Here is a 19,421-nt window from a genome sequence, read left to right as displayed (position 1 = left end):
AAGTGCTAAACTCTATGATAAAGATATAATAGGAACTTAGAAAAGAGCAAAGCACAGTTGATTACAGTAATTGAGGAAGGCTGCTTATAACATTTCAATTTCCATTTTTTGTGGTATTGTTTAAAGTGGGTTCATCAGCCTTAGAAATAGTAAATACATGGAATATTTTTATTGAGAACCTGATGTAGATAAATTACCAAGACCAGCACCAAGGTTTTTGAAGGACCTCAGAAGTAAAATTGGACTAGCAGGTCTAGTCATTCTAGGGAGTGATTTAGAAAACCTAGGAACTACGATGGATGCATTTCACTCACATTATAGGAAAACTTATGGAATCTGAGTAATGGTAAGATCACTGAATTTTTAAAGCTGTATTTTGGTTTTGTAGGTGAGAATCACACCCCAAAAATAAAAGTCATCCCATTTTATTATTATTCACTAAAGAAAAGATAGCATACTTTTTCTACAGCACAGTTGTTCCTGATTAAACTGCTGGATGTCTTTTATCAGCACCACGCTAACCACCTGAGCTAACCGGCCACTTTGCCGGATGTCTTTTAAGTAAATAAATACATAGATGGGACAGAAACCTCAGACATGATTTATTAGGGATTCTTAAATGTCTTTTATAAGGTTGTATAATAAAGTTTCAATTTTATCCATCACAAAAGCCTGATTAGAGTTTGTATTAATATGCTTTGGTTGTATGATTAGGGTTTAGTATGCCAGCACAAATGATTAATATACACTGAACTTTGTTTTTACATTCCAAACAACCTTTCATTCTCTGAAACATTTGATCACTAACTTGACTGCCAATAAAAACCATGGAGTTGATTCAGTCACTATATGCTCTCCATCAAGCTTTTGCCTTTACCACAAAGCAAATAATTAATTTCACTACCTTCCAGACACTGCCTTGTTTGGTTCGAATGTGCAGTAAGGAGAGATTACTAGAGGAGAGAGTTGAAGGAGCTGAGACACTCGCCTATCTGATTGAACCAGATGTTGAGCTACAGAGAATCGCTAGCATAACTGATCACCTCATTGCCATGCTTGCTGATTATTTCAAGTATCCCAGCTCAGTGAGTGCCATCACTGATATTAAAAGGGTATGTTCTGTTTTTCTTTTCAGCAGCTCAAGTAAGGGATTTTTAAGTTTTTCTTACTGCTCACAACTTTGAGCCAATTAATAATTACAGTTCAAAGCCCTTTTAAATGAAGGAATCTTTTCCCTCTGATAACAAAGATGATGTTTTGTGGGTTTTTGAATCCAGCTTGTCTCACGTAATTACCAGAAATTTTTCACTAAGCAGGTAATCAGGAAGGAAGAAAATTACATCCCTAAGTCCCAACTAAAACCCAAAAATAGTGGGGTCTCTAAGCTGGGTATTTACATTATATCAACATTATCTATCCTGTTGAGGTTCCCAGAATCATCTCTCTTGCTGTATTCTCGTTCTTTAGGTCAAAGATAATCTTCTGTGACAGGTGATGTGACCTATTTGACTCTCCACCACTGTCTTTCTCTTTTGCTATCTTTTCTAACTTTTGTCATCTTCTTCTCTTACCTTGCTTCAGTTTTATACTGTGCTTTGGGCCTGCTAGTGTCAGCTAAAGCACTGTTTAACTTCTAGTTTGAGACCACCAAGAACCAAACTGTGCTTTCCTCAGACTTTTTTTCAAACTCTAAGTTCCTTAGAATAGTTAGATATTTTTGACTTTGTTCTTCTCAGCCTATTTGTCATATCCATTTCTCTAAGTATAAGAAAACAATATTCAATTAGAGAAAGTTTATTTAAGGAGGTTATGGTAGAGAGGCGCCTGGGTGGCTCAGTGGTTAAGTGTCCGCCTTTGGCTCGGGTCATGATCCCAGGGTCCTGGGATCGAGCCCCACGTCGGGCTCCCTGCTCTGCGGGAAGCCTGCTTCTCCCTCTCCCACTCCCCCTGCTTGTGTTCCCTCTCTCTCTGTGTCTTTCTGTCAAATAAATAAATAAAAATCTTAAAAAAAAAAAAAAAGAGGAGGTCATGGTAGAGAGAGCATTGCCTCCTAATTAGTAACCAGTACTGTTTCATGAATGTGACTGTTTTTGATTCCAGTGTTCCCAGTGTTAATTTTTTTTTTTTTAACTTTTCTCTTGACCTCTCCCATGCCCCCTGAGTTCCCCAAAACTTCATTTGGCAGGCAGCTGTTCATTTGGCATTTAACACTGAAAACAAAACGAACTCTCAAGGGTTTATCTTTTTCTTTTAGAAAGGGCCCAAAGTAACCTTCACTGGTACTGGTATTAATGTACACTGCCCTCTGAATTAAAGTTAGCGCCTGCTCTTCCTTCAGTAGTATTGTTCTTCCAGTACAGGTGATGGGTTACTTTGAACCAGCTACCTTGTCTGTTTTCCCGCTGGCCACTTGCACATAGTATCTCACTGGTAGAAAAATACATGAGCAAGTCCCAACAATGGCCTCATGAACACCCTCAGTTGACTGTCCTAGCAAGGCAAATGGGACACTTGGATGGACAGGAGGTGAGGAAACATAGTTGTAAGAACTTGTAACCTGTACCTGTGTAAATCATTTAACTAGTATATAAAAGATTATCTCTCTGTTAGGGTTTTTTTTTCATTTTATTTCCATCACAGTAAAACTAGAATAATAATTTTTTTAAATGATCTTTTATACCAAACCTGAATATGTTTGTCATCTTTATTTTGGATGATGGAACCATTTATACAGTGGTTTCTGACCATAAAAATATAGATACTAGACCCATAGTGAGAAAGTCTTACATGTTAATAAGTGTGTGATTTTCATGGCATATGTTAATCCAAGTCCATATTCTAATATGTTATGACTAGAAAGTACTTAAGACTTTAAGAATAGATATTTTAGAACTTATACATCAAAATGAGTGTTGTCTATTGGGGAGTTCCTCCCATAATCCATCAGTGCCTGCTTTGATCAAAGTATTTTTGGAACTACTGTTCTTGTTATTTGGCTTTTTTTTTTTTTTAATACTTTATTTGAGAGGGAGAGAGAGCACAAGTGGGGGGAAGGGCAGAGGGAGGGGGAGAAGCAGACTCCCCACTGAACAGGGAGCCAGACATGAGATCACGAATTGAGCCGAAGACAGACGCTTAACAACTGAGCCACCCAGGTGCCCCTGTTGTTGTTATTTGTTACCCTAAATAATATTACCCAGTTAGGTTTATTTCCCCATCTTCGCATACCACAGTCTGTGACAATTAACTTAATAAAACTCTTAGTTGATGAATTTAGGGTTTTCTAACTAATATGCCACTTAACTCTTTAGGAAGTTTCAGAAGAGGGTCTCAGAATGTTATAAACAATACTTTTATCATTGCATAAAGGCGAACCTTTCCAAGGCAACTCATTTGGAGTGGCAGTCATTTGGATGAATTAGTTATAAAATTATTTATGTTATTGATATGCCTTAGGTATTTACTGACTTGTATTTAGTCATTGAAAGTGTCATGAGAACATCCTTCTGTTTCATTTTTGTGGTAGTTTAGTGATAAATCATCAGGTGTACAGAAGAACTGAAAACCTAGCCAGTTATGCATGTGGAAAGATAGCATTAATTGTTTCATACCAGTAAGTAACCTTAAACATAAATCTCAGATAATTATAATAGATAACATAGTAATGACTACCATGGTATATTGTTCATTAAGGATTTTCACAAAGGTTTTCCTCTTTCTAAAATCTTGTTAAATGCTGAAATTGGGCTAGCACTGCTGTTGGTGTTTAAGAAAACCGCCTAGAGACCCTGTTGCAACGGTACTCACATTTCAGCTGTAGTCTGGGGGCTAGAAAGGCCTGAGTGCCTAGTTTTTGAGGAGAACATTTCAAAGAGCTGGTGCAAGCAAGCATCAGTGCCACTAAAGCTACTATCTGGGAACACTGCATTTTTAAGAGTCAAAGGTTCACAAAGACTTTTCGTGTACCAGTGTCAGATGTTGTGGTGTTCACTTTTAGACAGAAGCAGACTGCACGCATTCTAGGTCATGCTGACGCAAACACAGCAAGGTCTCAGTCATATGTGAACAGAACCCAGAAATAACTAAGAATTCAATGAGAGCATTAGTATCTTAAGAGTTTTCACTTTTATTGAAAATTAGATTGGTGGACTGAGTTGCAGTGTACCTTTTTTTCCCTTCCATAGCTTGATCATGACTTAAAACACGCTCATGAACTCCGCCAGGCTGCATTCAAGCTCTATGCCTCTCTAGGAGCAAATGATGAAGACATCCGGAAGAAGGTGAGTCTGGGAGAGGGGCGTCCCCCAGTCCTGACAGCCAGCAGGCAGGGAGTGACGTCAACCTGAAAGTCGTGGTGAAGAGCACTAACAGTGACTGTTTGAATATAATAAAGCAGAATGACTAAAGGCATAATTGAAGAATGAATGGGACCCGGATTTGGGGGTTGTTTGTTTTTAGAACATAGAGTGGCATGGCCGTGCTGGAATGACAAATAACTGGCGTGCTTTTTTCTGTCATTAATATGAATTATTATGTTGCACATTTTTGCATGTGTTCTGATAAAATCATTTCTAGCACTGTGAAGCTTCAGACACCTTGAAAGATCTAACACTAGAATTGTAAATGTTATTTATGGAAAAACTTTCCAATGCCATTGAGAAATTCAAATCTTTATTGTATATTGTTCTTTGATATGTGGCTTAGTTATGTTTTGATTTTTTTTTTTTTTTGCTACTGTGCAAGTTTGATGTGAATAAAATCTTTGTGGAATAATGATTTTATGTTTAGTGAGTGGTCATCTGAATTTTCCAGTTCCCAAAAAAATGTATCACTGGTCTAGCACCTTATGTTACTACAGCCTAGTCTAACACTGAACTCAGGTTCTTTATAGAATAGTTCTAAGCAGGGACTAAAGTAGAGTGTTAAGCTCTGACCTGGCTGCCTCCACAAACCAAAAGGCTGGAGCTTACCACTCAAAAAAATACATCATCTGATAAATTTTACACATGGCTTTTAGGAACATCAGTAAATTAATCCACATGTTCTGTCTTGATGAATTATAGCAGAAAGAGCAAATTGGCATTATTTATTGAAACATGGTGATTTATTATATCTCCCATCTGTAGCCCTGTGAGGAAAACCAAAAAGTATTGGGAATTTACCATGATTCAGAGAAGTACTTTGGGCTTGTAGAGAGAGAGATAGAAGTATGGGGAAAACTGTAGGTTTATTGAAATAAATTGAAAAGGAACCATTATTGGAGAAAATTGAAATAATAGTAGAGAGATTAGATATGTGAGTAGCTTTGATTTAAAAATCAGTGCAAAAAACACAACTAAACTGAACATTTTCCATGTACCTCAATTTAGTTCAGTTAACAGGATGCTTTTGACTTGAAGTGTTTAGTAAATATCTATGAAAATCCTTTTTGACACTTCTAAGCTTTCATTTGTAATCTGTTACTTCAAGGCAAACATACTAATGATCTGATATTCCCTGTGTGTAAGCATGATTTATGGATATTGATACTGATATGTTGCATTCAGTTTAGGTACATGGTGTATTGCAAGGGAAGAGGCTTTTATGGCAACTCATATAGATAAAACATTTTTTAAAAAATTGACATGGACTGTATAACTTAAATACATAATGATTTGGTTTTGGATGGTTATTAGGACCATTGGAAAGAGAAGTATTTTACCTATTCTTTTAGCTCAAGAAGGCTGTGCCATGTACTGAAAGGGAGATAGATAGATGGACCATAATGGGGGGGAAATAGGATGTCCATTTGTACTTCTTTGTACTTTTTTGTTAATAAACTGTTGTTTTGGAATTAATGACTTAATTTGTGATATCATGTTCTAGAAATACTTGCAACATAATAGTCTGATCAGTAGTCTATTAAAACTTGTATTCATAATGTGTATAATTTCCTGGTAAGGCTAAATCCTGATAATTTCTGTAGAAAGATGACAAATAAAGAATAAGTTATAATTATTTTTTTGTGTGGTAAAGAAAAGATACTGTGACGTTCTTATGTAATGGGGATTTATAGAGTTTTTAGGAAGATATTTAATCCTGGGAAATTAAGTGTTGAATAATTTACAGTTTATAGCAACTATTGAAGAGAGAAATTGTAAAATGGAAAATATAAAATAATTTTGTGATAAAATCTGCATGAAAATGGTTCTTAGAAGTGGAGAATCCTTATTTTCAGTGTATAAAAAATGATAAAATGATAACTCTTCCTTTGCATTTATTTCTATTCCTTTTTTTTTTGTCAAAATAATTATCTGGATAGATTTCTATTTACTTTCTCCATGAAATATTTATTTACCTTTTACATTTATGCCTTATAAACTTTGATTGTATTCCTTTTTTGTGTAGATTCTTGAAGTACAATGTTTATTATTGTTTTATTTTTTAATGCAATATTTATGCTTGTCGAGATGGAATTTCAGTTTACTGAATTAATGAGTGGAGACTCTGTGAAAGAGATTTCAAGGACTGTAGACCTGTTCTCCCCAACAAAAGCAACAAAAGGCTTTTTGTTTTAGGATAAAAATATGAAGTGTTAATTTGGTCTGCCTTTTAAATTAAAAATGAGAATATATTCAGTAAATACAGGAGATAATCTATATATCCCATTTCCCTATAATGGCCAATTAAAGAAATGAGGCAGAATGAGAAGAGAAAACTAGAGTAAAGAGGTAGAGACAGGTATGCACAGCAATAAAGGAGAAAGATAGAGGCCTTCTCTCATCATAGATTTAGTCTGTCTTCTTGCTTCAAAAAACTTCTAAAGGCCTGCTGTGATTCCATTTCTTGATCATTCTCTCTGGGCTAGAAAAAATTAAGCTAACGACTGAACATGACCTGTCGATTAGAAATTTACCACTCCTGCGTTGGAGCAGTGTTGGTGTATTCCCATTAAAAGAAAACAACTGTATAACAGTCCTTGGAACCTAATAAGCACTCAATAAATATTTGTTGAATAAATATAGAAATGAAAATACAGAAACCATACACAGAGTGGTATTTCCTTTAATACGCTTGGATCTTTCTGTATCCTTCTGTGCAGAGCAAAGCTGGTATCCGGATTCCTGGCTTTGCCTCCTTTATCACTCTGTGACATACTTACAAATTTCCCAATTTCCCACAGTGTCCTGTTAGAAAATGAAGGAGGGTGGAAAAGTTCTGCAGTTGAAAGTGGAAAACATTACTCTTGGCTGTGACATAAAGAGGGAGAAGCCCAAGAAAAGATGAAGGACCACTGAGCTTGAAACAGAGGTGGCCTGACCATATTCCACTCAGAATAATTCAAGGATTTTGGTCAGAGAAAGCAAGGGCAGAGGAGCAATTGAGAGCTCAGTGGATAAAGGGTCCAGAGCACATTAGCAGTAAGTGCACTGGCAGCAGTGCCAGGTAAAGATGAGCTGTAAGCTCTGCCCTGGGCAAAGTCTAGTTTCTAATGATAGCTTTAGCACATGTTCATGCTGACTAAAAAGCGTATGTTCAGTTAATGGGACAGTAACAAAAGAAAGAAGCTAAGATACCTAAGATTATTACAAATACTGGCATCCCCAGTCAAAACTCCAGTCAGTGGTTAAGTCCTACAGAGGCAGCAGTGGCAAACAGTCCTGTAATTGTGAAGCCAATTCCTTTCTAATAAAAAAATTGCTCTTACAAAGACCATCACTTGATTAATACCTATTGGTCATCAGTTAGGTTGGAAATTGAAAGGATTGTTTTGCTTTTACTCTCTACAAGGAACTGGTAGAATTTATCAGAAACAGAAAGTGTAAATTGAGGGAAATAGAAGTAGTAAATATAAACTAAAATTCAAGGAAGTTAATAAACTTAACATGATGCGATTTTTATTTTTGATAAAAATAAGACACATTACAAATGTTAAATATAGTACTGTTGTAACCTTTGCTCCTTTGAGGTGTCTGACTGATGGAGCCTTTCAGAAAGTTTTCCTCTTGGATTTTGAATACTTATATTTTAGCTGCAGATCCCTTTTGAGGAACAAGAATGTAAGCTCCATTGAGGGCAGGGATTTTTTATGTTTGGCTCATCACTGTATTCCCAGAATCTACAACATTGCTAGGTGCTTAGTTGGCACTTAATACATATTTGACGAATGGGTGAAAAAAATGAATGAATGGACAAATGGATGAGTGAACCACATTGCAAAATTGCATTATTAAGTACCCTTAATCCAATTATATTTGGGCCTTTCTGCATTGAGAACTTACATAACTTTATTAGCAATTACACAAGTATGTGAAGAGATGAGCTTGAAAATATAGAAATCTATATCTGATCATATAGGCAAGGGGTTTACTATATTTAGCATAGAGAAAATGCAAGAAACTCCCATTTTTCAAAAGGCAGACAATCCCAAGCGTGTGTCTTCTCACTTTGATAATAGATCAAAGAGAACATGTTTTATGGCATGGTAGTTTAATTTTGAAATGATTTTTATCATTACTTCTTAGGGGTTCTTTTGCTCTATAAATGTATGAGTTTAAAAAATTTATAGCATTCACAAGTGTGAATCTGGACCAGTTTTTCCCCCCCCTTAGGGATAAAGGTATGATTTGGTTTATAGGAATTAGCCTGACTCTTAGGAATCAACCTATTCTGCAATATACATCAGTATAAAATAGTATCTCCCCTATTAATGAATGTCAGATTTTTAAGATCAGTAATTTGATTCTACATAGATTGATTGAACTTCCTACATTGTATAGACATTGTCCAATGGGTGGAGGGAGGGGGAAGCAAAGGTGAAATAAAGAGCAGTAAAACACAGCCTTAAAACTCAGCATTTATAATAAAACCTCAGTAAGTCAGAGAAAAGTAAGAAATGAACAATAAGAATTTGCTAGGCGCTTAAAGAATTATTGGGAACCAATTAAAATGGACATGGTGATATCAATATAGCTATCCTTGAATCAATTTAGAAATTATTAATATTTTTGTTATTTTTAGTGTTTTCTAAATACCTTTTATATTTTCAAGAATTGAAAATATGAAGTCTTAAGTTTTTGTTCCTTGTGGGGGGCGGGTGATCATCCAGTCATAGATGTTTTACATGATAAATGTGAAGAAAGTAGCCAAGGGTGAAGAGTCGGTTTTTTGCGTTTTTGTTTTTTTTTTAAGGCAGAGAAAAATAAAAGGAAAACAAAGAAGGAGAATTTGTCCTCTACCCTCTTTTTCCCAGCAGAGGAAGTTATATCTACAGGGTCATTGTGAGGATGAGATCTAATGTATTTAAAATATTTAGCAGGGTGCCTGTAGGTGTTGAATAAATGGAAGCATTTGTTAGAATATCTTAAATGATTTAATTGGAAAATTAAAGATAAATATATATTTTAAGTGTATTAGAAGAGCTGAACAGCATTGGAGCATAAATTTAAAAAAAGTTTGCAATGAAGATAGTGATGTTTATGCTATAAATTTCTAAAACCATTCTAGTAAAAAATATTTGTACTTCAGAAGCATAGGCCCTTTCTTCAGTTTATCTCTCATTAAGAATAAGATGTCTTTTTACTCTTATATTTTAAAACATATTTAAAATACTGGTTTTCAAAACTTTTTGATGCTATAACTATAGCATATTCTCCAAAGCACCAAATACAATTTTTTCTTGGAGTTAAGTAGGGTATTACAATATAAATCAGTAATTGGTTAAAATAATAGGTAATGGATGTCTTCAGAAAAGTGAAGAGACCAAGTTTTACTTGACTTTGGTTATCTAAGTACTACTGTCCAAATGTCATTTTGGTTATCTAAGTACTACTTGCCTCAAATGTCATTTCTCCAAGGGGTCATCATTTGTATAAAATCATATCCTAAATGTATATGTTCACATTTTGAACAAATGTAAGTTCTGTATTTTTAAAGTTACAGGATTTTAAAATATATTCATAAATATAGATCAGTTTTTCCTAATACCTTTCTGCTATGAAAATCTTTCTTAAAAGGATTTCACTTTTGAACAAATTTTATCATTGGTTGTAGCTGGATTTTATTACTAGTTGGTTTTCTGGGTAACAGTATAATTATACCATGAATTTATATTTTTAAAATACTTTTGCAAAGTTCAGTAATTTTAAATGGTCATTTAAAAGGCACAGTGTCAAAATTCTGTAACTGTCTCTGCCATGAAATCAGGCAGGTGCAAGGAATTATTTCTGAGCCTTAGCCTGCATGTTGAAACAAACACCTGAAAAGAACATGTTGAAGGTTTTCGTCGGTACCACAGAAGTGGCACCCTTCAGGACTTGGCTTTGCTACTGAATAATAGCAAATTCATGCAGAATTCAGAATTCCTTGACTTGATCTGTGGTTAAATTGTTAGTTATCTCCTTAAGGCTAATCTACCAAAGAATTTTAAATGAACTCTGCAACATTCTTTCATGATGGTAAGTATTTTTAAAGAGTTAACCATGACTGTACCAGGTTTTGCCACTTGTCCACAGTATTGAGACCGTTGGCCTTCAACATACTGAAAGAAGCAAACCTGGGAGTGATAATGCTATATACATAATAGAGGTATTTATAAAATCAAGTAATGAATTTTTATTTCAGAGGTTCATTAAATGGGGACATAAAATTGAATATTATATTATTATCTGTGTTAATCGTAGTTGCGTAAACCATTGAATTATATTTCTTGTTCTTAAAATGTGAAGTACAAGTTAGTTATTTTATTATTTACAATCTAAGACAGATATAAACCAAGAGATGGGTTAAAATATGATCTTTATTAGATTTGTAGAACTAAAATTAGTGACTGAGTTGGGTTTTCAGAATGTTTTGTCTGGAAATGAATGATATGTTTGGGATGATATAATATTGAGAAAACTGAGTTTGTGATGAGGAACTAGGACCATTGCTGCTACACTTATTCCCATGACTATAAATGCTAGCACAGGGCTTGGCAAACTGTACCCTGTAGGTACTTAATACCTATGTAATAATTCTATAACCTGCCAGTTCAGAATGGTTTTTGCATTTTTATATGGTTGGTGGGGAAAAAAATCAAAGGAGTATTTCCTGACATTTGAAAAGTAAATTAAATTCAAATTTGTGTCCATAAAAGTTTTTTCTCTACTTTTTGTCAGCTTTACTGAAGTATAATTGATAAAATGTTCATAAAGTTTTATTGGAATATAGCATGTTGAGTTGTTTATGTGTTGCCTGTGGCTGTTTTGCACTACAGTGGGAGGTTGAGTAGTTGGCAACACAATCATACACCACAAAGCCTAAAATATAAGTTTTCCCACTCTGTGCTAATAATGCATAGCTAAATATAAATGACCATAAACCAGTTTGGTGAAGAACTGCGCTTCTTGTTTACCTCTTTGTAATGGACTGTAGAAAGAAATGGGGCCATACCAAAGCCAGGGGAGGGAGAGATCAATTGTTTTAACTTCCTGAAAGAGAGGCATTATCAAGTGTTGATGATATGACATTTGTCACTGGATACTTTTCTACATGCTGATTCCCTTGTTTGAATGATTTTGGCATATAATGGACCCCAGACAAATTGGATAATAGCTATACATTGGGTTATGGTAGGAAACATTATTAGGTCCTATGTATTGGTTAGGGAAGTTGCCTGAATAAGATTTTTCACCATGTCAAAGAGAAAAATAAAGATCCAGTTCATGTATTAAGCAAACATTTGTTCAACTTTTGTGACATATGAAGCATGGATTACATGTTATGGGTTCACAGAAAAATTATATAACTCAGATACGAGCATTAAGAGATAATCTGCTTAGGAAACCTAATTTTCATGTAACTGCTACCATTTATTGAGCACTTACTATGTGCTAGACACGGTGCTAGGCATTAGCACGTTATCTCCCTTAAATCTCATATAACCCTGTGAGATAGCTGTTGCAGATCAAGAAATAAGCAATTTGACCAAGGCCACCCAGATAGTAAGTAACACCACCTGCATCATATCCCAGTCTCTGACTCCAAAGCCCATGCTGTTAACTGTTACTTTACTCATGTAAAGTTAAATACCATTCCTAGAGCCAAATTATGGTATGAAACGGCAAGAAAATTCACAGGAGAATGTGCGATAGTCAAAGTAGGTGAAAAAGAAAATGCTGTGAATTGAGAGAACTTAATAGCTTTTATTAGCTGGTTGCAAAGCATCAGATTCAGAAAACATGTCTGTTTTCTCACATAGTTTTTGGTACAAAGTGGGTAGTGAGATGCTCTAATTATTCCCATTTATTCATCTGGCATTTATGATATGTACCTCCTCTTGTGTGTCTAGGAATGAAGAAGACTGGTGTATACCTTTTAGGAGCTCACAATTTAAAGTAGTCAAGAAGATGAGACACTAAATTGCTATGTAGTAATCCCAGGGCCTCGTGTGAGATAAAAAGTGTTGTCCACATTGAAAGCCAGTTTTGCCGTGATCAGTACAGCCAGATATGATTAAGATATGGCTGTAATTAAAATACCCTATTATGAGTGAATCTGGAAGAGTCAATCTCTTCTATAATAGTCTCATCTAAAATAAGAGTTTATTTGAAAGCATTCTCACCTTCTCCTTCCAAAATACTAAAATAAGTTGTTTCAGAAGTTTTGACCCACAGAATGAAGGATCTTCATATCTCTGTTCTTCTACATCAGTTGGAAATGTTTTTCTAAGGGCACTGTCTGGATGTGATCATATTATAAACTGATGTTCTAGAAGCATCCAGAATGAATGATGTAATAGAGGTAATATTTCAGCATTTTATTTTGTCGATAGCTTCCTTATTGAATAGATTTAAACTTAAGGCAATATTTTGAAATCCTTGTATCTTCTTTTAATAGTTATTCCTTGTCAAACTATAATTTTGTAACTAGAATGTAAACTCCATAGAAGCATTACCTGGCAAATAGTAGATGCTGTGCTTGTATTTACTGAGTAAATTGTGTATGTCTGGACATGAAAATTCAGCCAGCCAACCTATAGGATAATTAAGACTGTTGCATGCACGGCTTTGTATATAGAGGATGAGGGACTGAGCAGGGCCATTGTGTTGCACAGTTCTTGGGGCAGTGTGTCATTCAGATCCCTGGAAAACAGTAAAGGGCGGAGAGGAAGTTTCTAGTCCTGTTATTTAAAGTAATTTTTAATGGTTTTATTTATGTGCTAATACCCTCTAGGAATGGTATTTAAGGTAGAATTCAGCTATTTATGTTCTATTCTGCCATTAAGCTGATTGAGTTTTAAAAATGAACTTTTATATGTAGAGAAATATTTTTTGATAAAGTGTTGATATATTTTTAGACATCATAAGTATTTCTGACGCAATGTGTTTGGTTTTAGGGGAAGGAGAAGTTGGGCCAACTTCTTTCCAAAGTGTAGAAAAGTTTAGAACATTGAGTATTTCTTCTAAACATTTTAACATAAGTGAACATTTAAGTTGCTCAGCTGTTAAGAGAGAGAGGTCCTGAGGTAGAAATTACAAAATACCACTTAAAGAGACTTAAAAGCAAGAATGAAATCTAGAAGCTTAAGAATGTGCCCACCGTAAGAAGGCTCTCTGCTCTTTGTCCTCCACTCCTAAAGTGAAGTGACCATTCCCATTAGGCCTGTAAGAGGAGTTAGATGTTAATTTAATTCAGTGCCTTCAAGGAAAAGGACCAAAAGGAGGCCCTGTAGGTCAACTCTTAGGATGTTTTATCTTTTACCTCTCTGGCTGAGAGAAGTAACTATTTCTTCCCACCCGCTGTGTCCCAAGATCTTGGAGTTAGAGAAATTTGGTATGAATGTGGGAGTGGATAGCAATGGAAGGCTGAGAGAAGGGAAGAAATACTTTGTAAAATATTTACTGAGACTCAGGAATATAATGGGTTGATAGTTATTTGTCCTAAGAGAAGCTGTGTATCTTTTAGGGGAAAAAAAGAGCCTTTGGTAAAAACTACCCTTTATTTTAAAACTATTTGCTTGAGGAAAATGTCAAAATCTTACGTTGGAGCAGTGGCAAAGACACTACATAGAATAGACTGTGGGTGGGAAAGCCTACAGTTCTCTTCCAGAACAGATGGGGCTTATGGCCTGAGAACAGTAGAATATTAGTCCCGTTTAGTTAGTATCTACAGAAGCTAGATGTTGATTCTAGAATGGAGATCAAATCATCAGGGAATTGAATTGAAAAGTCAGTGGAACTCACTTTTGTGGCTTTTTTCACAGTGTTTCCTTGGCTTACCTTTTCTTAATTGGCTTCCATTCTCTCTGACCTTTGGCATTTTTACCCCCAACCAAAGCTGAATCGCTGATTTGTTATTTTCTCTCTTTGGGGGCCCTGTGATTTGTACCTGTTTTTTTCCCCTTTGTCATTTCAGTTTATTAATGATGACCTCTCTTGTCTTGTATATGTTAATTTTTATTGGCGTAGGATGTCAGTATGTAGAGGCTGTAGTTTCCACAGCACTGATAACTTTTTCTATTTTCTTTTCTTTCTTTCTTTCTTTTTTTTAGCACTGATAACTTTTTAACTACTCCTTTTTCCCAAGTTTTCCAAGTCAGATCTCAATTTAGTTACTAAGGCTAAGCAAAAATCTCATCCTTAAGCACAGCAAGTGAAATGGACCTCACACTAGAAGTAAGAAAACCCAGTGGAGCCTTACCACTGTCCCAATTGGCCTGGAGAACCTTGACCAGTGACTTAATCTTCCTGAATTTCAGAGACCTCATTGATGAACTAAAGAAGCTGGATGAGTTTATTTCTAAAAGCCCTTAAGATTTTAACATTATTCCACTAAAAGCTATACATGTATTTAATTCCTTCAGATAGTTATGTCTGCTGCCATCAATGGTATTGAGAAGAATGCAGTAGGGGAATTGGGTTCCCAGGTGAACCTCTTTAGGAGCAAGCATTGCAGCTGCCCCTTGCTTGATTTGTGGAAGGCCATGTGCTGTTGGGGTGTTTTTGTTTTAATAAAGGAATTGGTATAAGGATGTGCTCAGGAATTATAAATATTAAGTGCATTTCTGTGATATACATGGCATCATGTCTTTAAGTATTTTGTGATAAAATCAGTACGGGCACTTCCTAAAACCTAGGGAAATTTTGGTTTTCCATTTTTAGGAGTGGATCACTCTTCAGGCCCCTATTGATCCTACTCAGACTACCAAATAAGCTGGTTGTACATGCTTATGTCACTCTAGCATCTACCTTGTTATCTCATAACCCCTCTCCTTCCTCCCAAGGCTCTACCCTGTTTTAGATCTAAAATCAGTCTCTTGACTGTACTGACATCAGATCTTGTGTTCATAGGGCTCATCTGCTTAAAAAAAGATAAGTTTTATGAGGGGCTGGACCTTAAATAGGGGGTGCCTGATCAGAAAGACTCAACTGTGTACCCTGGGACTCGTCTACATTGACACTTAAGAATCGAAAGGGTTGCCATCCACACTCAATAGGTGCAGTGTCCATTGTAGATCCTATTACCTTGCCAGGCCTACTCTTTGTTCCTGACCTTCTTGTTCTGCATCCTGCTTGGCTGCTTTAACTAGACTTTCCGGATTTGCTACCTTATCCACTTAGATCGTAGATCTACCTCTTCTAACTCAACAAAGTTCAATTCCAAGTGTTTATTCTCTCTAGCCTGTTCTTTCTTGTCATCCTCTGTGAAGACTTTCTGGGAACCTTTCACAAAAGCCTACCTGGAATTAAATTGTATTTGCCTGGCCGTTGTGCACATTAGTATAAATGGTTGACGTTAAGAAAATGCCCGCTTTACCATCCAACTGCCTTGACTCCAAGCCCACCCACTTTGAATTGTCTGAGAAGTTTCTTGACACCACCAAGAATCTGCCTGGTTTTTATATCCTCTGCTTGACCTGTTTTGATCACAGTTCAAGGTCCAATCTGAAGTTGCTAGTACCTGGGAAATGCTTCATCCTGGAAGAATAGTTGGGCCTTGTTTTTAACTCTGACTCTTCCAGTTCTTCATATGCTCTGAGGAACAGGTGGTATATGACTTGGCCACAACTAAGGTATGAGTCCAGTAGAGCTCACGGAGGGCTAGGGAATTCCCTTGTAAACCAAGGCCATTTTCATCTTATTAACATTCCCATGTGTGCCATGCACCTTAGGATTATCTGGGTTCTGCATTTTCCCCAGGACCCTCTAGGCTTACTGCCTTTTTCTCTCACAGGCCATAGGTTCTCCTGTCCCAATGGCAGGGGCCTCAGACCCTCTTCTCCCCCTGCAAGAGTTACAGTGTCAGAGAAAAAAGCTTAGCAAAAGCATGTAGTCACAAGGACTAAAGATACCAGCAGAGAGAGCATAACACCTGGTCCATTGACCTAAAACTTGGTCAGTTTATGATGCAGCATTTTTATGTGATTTAATTCTGTAGTTAAATGTACAACCCAGGCCCCTAGAAGAGCAGAGAGAGAAATGGCGCCTCCACTCTGAAGATTCAGTCCACCACTTATACTCCTGGCCAGGCACAGTGTCTGTGTAACATAGGGCCCACCCGCCCTTCCTTCCTTCCTTCCTTCCTTCCTTCCTTCCTTCCTTCCTCCCTCCCTCCCTCCCTCCCTTCCTTCCTTCCTTCCTTTTTTTTTAAAGCAAATTCAACAAGCTGTGCCACAGGGCATATTTGCTGAACTATGGCTGAGGAACCCCCAACCAGAACCATGTGGCAGAACAACGTCAAGTTTCACTTGACATTGCTCTTATATTCTGGAAAGACCTAAGATCCTTTACAGGGGCTAAGACTTGGCTCTCTATCATTATCAAGGCTTTGTAGCACAGTACACGGGTTGTTGAAAGGCAACATGGAGAACATGCTTTATTGTGCTTGGCTTTCCAACCCCAGTCTAAAAAGCTATCTGGTGCTCTATTAGACCATCAGTGGGTCGGAGAGCTATGGCAACAGCCACTGCTAACTCCTTCCCAGCTGACCTAAAAATTTTCCTCTGAATGTGATTCCAAACCTTTCTCTGCCTCGTAATAACATTTTTATCTTTATTTTGGTCAGTGTATTCACTATATTGCTCCTTTTATCCCTGCACAGATGGTGTCAGTACCCTCAAGAATACAAAACCACAGTTAGATCATGTTGCTCATTCACATACCTTTTTGGGTTGGAATCCTAAGTTCACATTCTCACTTTGCATTATTTTCACCCTCTTGTTCCCAGACTGGTATCTTGATGGAGAAGGTGGACCAGTCATTCAAGTAATGGGTTTTCCAGAATGTTAGCAGGGTTACTAAAGTCCCTCCACAACAAGTTTGGATACAAATCCAGGCCTCCTACTTGCAGACATTTTGACAGACTGTAACCTAAGAAGGGTTACCTTGTGCCTGAAAGAGAAAATACCTCCAAAGAGGCCTACTGTTTTATATCCCAAATCAGGGGAAAGGTTTACCAGCCAATTTATAGCTATTCTCCAGCTCCAAAATACCAGCCACCACACTCCCAGGAAACTTAGAGCATGAAGCTCTGCTCTATATAATTGGCTGCTAACATAGTTCTCCACTGTCTGCTGGCCTAAGCCTCAATATTCTCTGGTATGGTCATTAATCCATTTCCCAGCCATTCTGAGAATGGATGTTTTTCCCACTTACCCTTTGTAGACACTTAATTCACTCTGTCTGCCTTAAGCCCCATGGCCCCTGTCATTCCTAAAGTGCTTTTGCTAACATCGATTTGAGTGCCATAGCACTCATTCAGTAGTTCATTGCACTTGCTTAACCTGTACTGTAAGTTTGGTGGGAACAAGGACTTTCTGCCTCACCATTTTATCTTCAAGTTTTAAAACCGTGCCTAGCATTCAGTGGGCACTCAGATATTTACTGAATAAGTAAATGTGGGCATGTAAATAGGAGCTGTGCCCTATCTGCCCTTAGCCTAGCCTGCTACCTGATTTTTGACCCCTTGTTTAACTAGACCTGTACTATTTCATCTCATCTACTCTACCTTCCCATGTCGCTTCTGGATGACATGATAGTTTTGCCCAAACATGATTTTTATTTACATGCTGGTTGCAAATGATTGGAGGTAGAATAATCATTGCTCTATTCCCTCATTTTACTGAAAGCCCACAGAGGTCAAATGAGTTGGTCAGGATTATAGAGCAAATCTGTATGCCTAATGATTGCCGCACTTGTCCCTTGGCAGATTTACATCTTTGGTTGGATGTGGCCAATAAATGTTATCCAGAAGTTTCTTTAAATTCTTGCTCATGTCCAGGTCTCTTAAGCATCTGGAGCCAGCCTAATAGCGTTTCCCAGCTCTTGGAGAGTGTCCTTGTGTTCCCACCCCACCACCACCACTTTATTCTTGGAATAAAGAATTTTAGATTGGGGAATATCAAGCTGATTTTGAAGTCCCAGCATTGTCGTATACGTAGCGTGAGAGATGAGCAGAGCCTTGGGACATGTGTCCATTTAAGGAGGGGAAGGGGTGAGAGGACTATAGCTTAAAGAGGTTAAAGTTTGGCACTCTGTCTTTTAAGTTGAGGTGGACGTGGGCAGTGGGGCAGGCCAAGAAGGATCCAGCAGGATAGGCAGAATGAAGATGCAAGAAAGAGGTAATGGAAAGTAGTTTCTGTATCAAGGCGGAAGGGCTTTGAGCTTGACGTACCCAACTTCAACAAAGAGTGAAGAAGAGAAATATGGAGACATATTAGTGAGAAGAAGAAAGTTGAGACAACTTGTGTCCGAGGAAGAAAGCAAGGCTCCTGCAAAAATGAGGTAGGCACAGAGGGACTTAGGGCATGAGGAGGTGGGAGGAATTTGAGGTAGGAAGTAACCATCCTAGGAGATGCGGGAATCTCCTGCAGATGAGTGCAGGGCTGGTGGAGCAGCAGTGATGGTCCTGCCAAGGTGGGATAGCATAAGCTGAGAGCAGGCTGCCAGGTTTGGTGACTTCCATTGTAGTATCAGTGGTTTGAGATCTGAAGCAGGAATGTGTGGTGGGAGGACAGTGAATTGGGGAGTCTCTCTATAAGTGAGCAAAGCATACAGATCAGGGAGCAAGGTCTGTGAGGTAAACAGACAGGAGCGGAGGGGCTAGATAGACAGTACAGGGTGATGTGCATAAAGGTAAGGGTAAGATTAAGTTTGGTCTGGGGAGAGGAGTAGATCAATATGTAAGTTTTCTTCTGTCACTTTGAAACCTGCAAATCACTATATAAAAATTAACCATTCCTACCCTATAGCTAAAGTGTGGCTCCATGTTCTTAATAGTTGATATTTTTCTCCCCATCACTATTAATTTCAACACTGTGTTTTAGCTTCCCAATTGGCTTGAACATGTGGAGATTTCCCACCCTCTCCTGTTCTGAAGTCAGCCTTCTAACTCTTTCATTTTAGTCTAGGTCAGTGAACCTCAGCCTTGGCTGCACACTGGACTCTACCTGAGGAGCTTTT

The 19,421-nt window shown here is 37.2% G+C and overlaps 1 protein-coding gene across 5 annotated transcripts in view; it reads left to right on the top strand.

The window, feature by feature from the left end:
- ARMC8 (armadillo repeat containing 8) overlaps window positions 1-19,421 on the top strand; it is a 129,252-nt gene that overhangs the window by 55,899 nt on the left and 53,932 nt on the right. For all 5 annotated transcript variants that reach the window (XR_012380435.1, XR_003210140.2, XR_003210138.2 and 2 more), the window contains exons 11-12: window positions 912-1,112; window positions 4,185-4,280. Coding sequence is in view for 1 of the 5 variants with exons in the window: in XM_025881719.2 (XP_025737504.1) it covers window positions 912-1,112; window positions 4,185-4,280 (297 nt within the window). In the remaining 4 variants the exon portion in view is untranslated. The remainder of the gene's footprint in view (window positions 1-911; window positions 1,113-4,184; window positions 4,281-19,421) is intronic.

Source organism: Callorhinus ursinus, unplaced genomic scaffold (assembly GCF_003265705.2).
Source record: "Callorhinus ursinus isolate GAN/ISIS: 27379988/994484 unplaced genomic scaffold, GSC_fseal_2.0 scaffold1, whole genome shotgun sequence".
Classification (NCBI taxonomy): Eukaryota; Metazoa; Chordata; class Mammalia; order Carnivora; family Otariidae; genus Callorhinus; species Callorhinus ursinus.
Note: the sequence above shows the minus strand (reverse complement) of the source record. Positions and strands in the feature narration are given on the sequence as shown.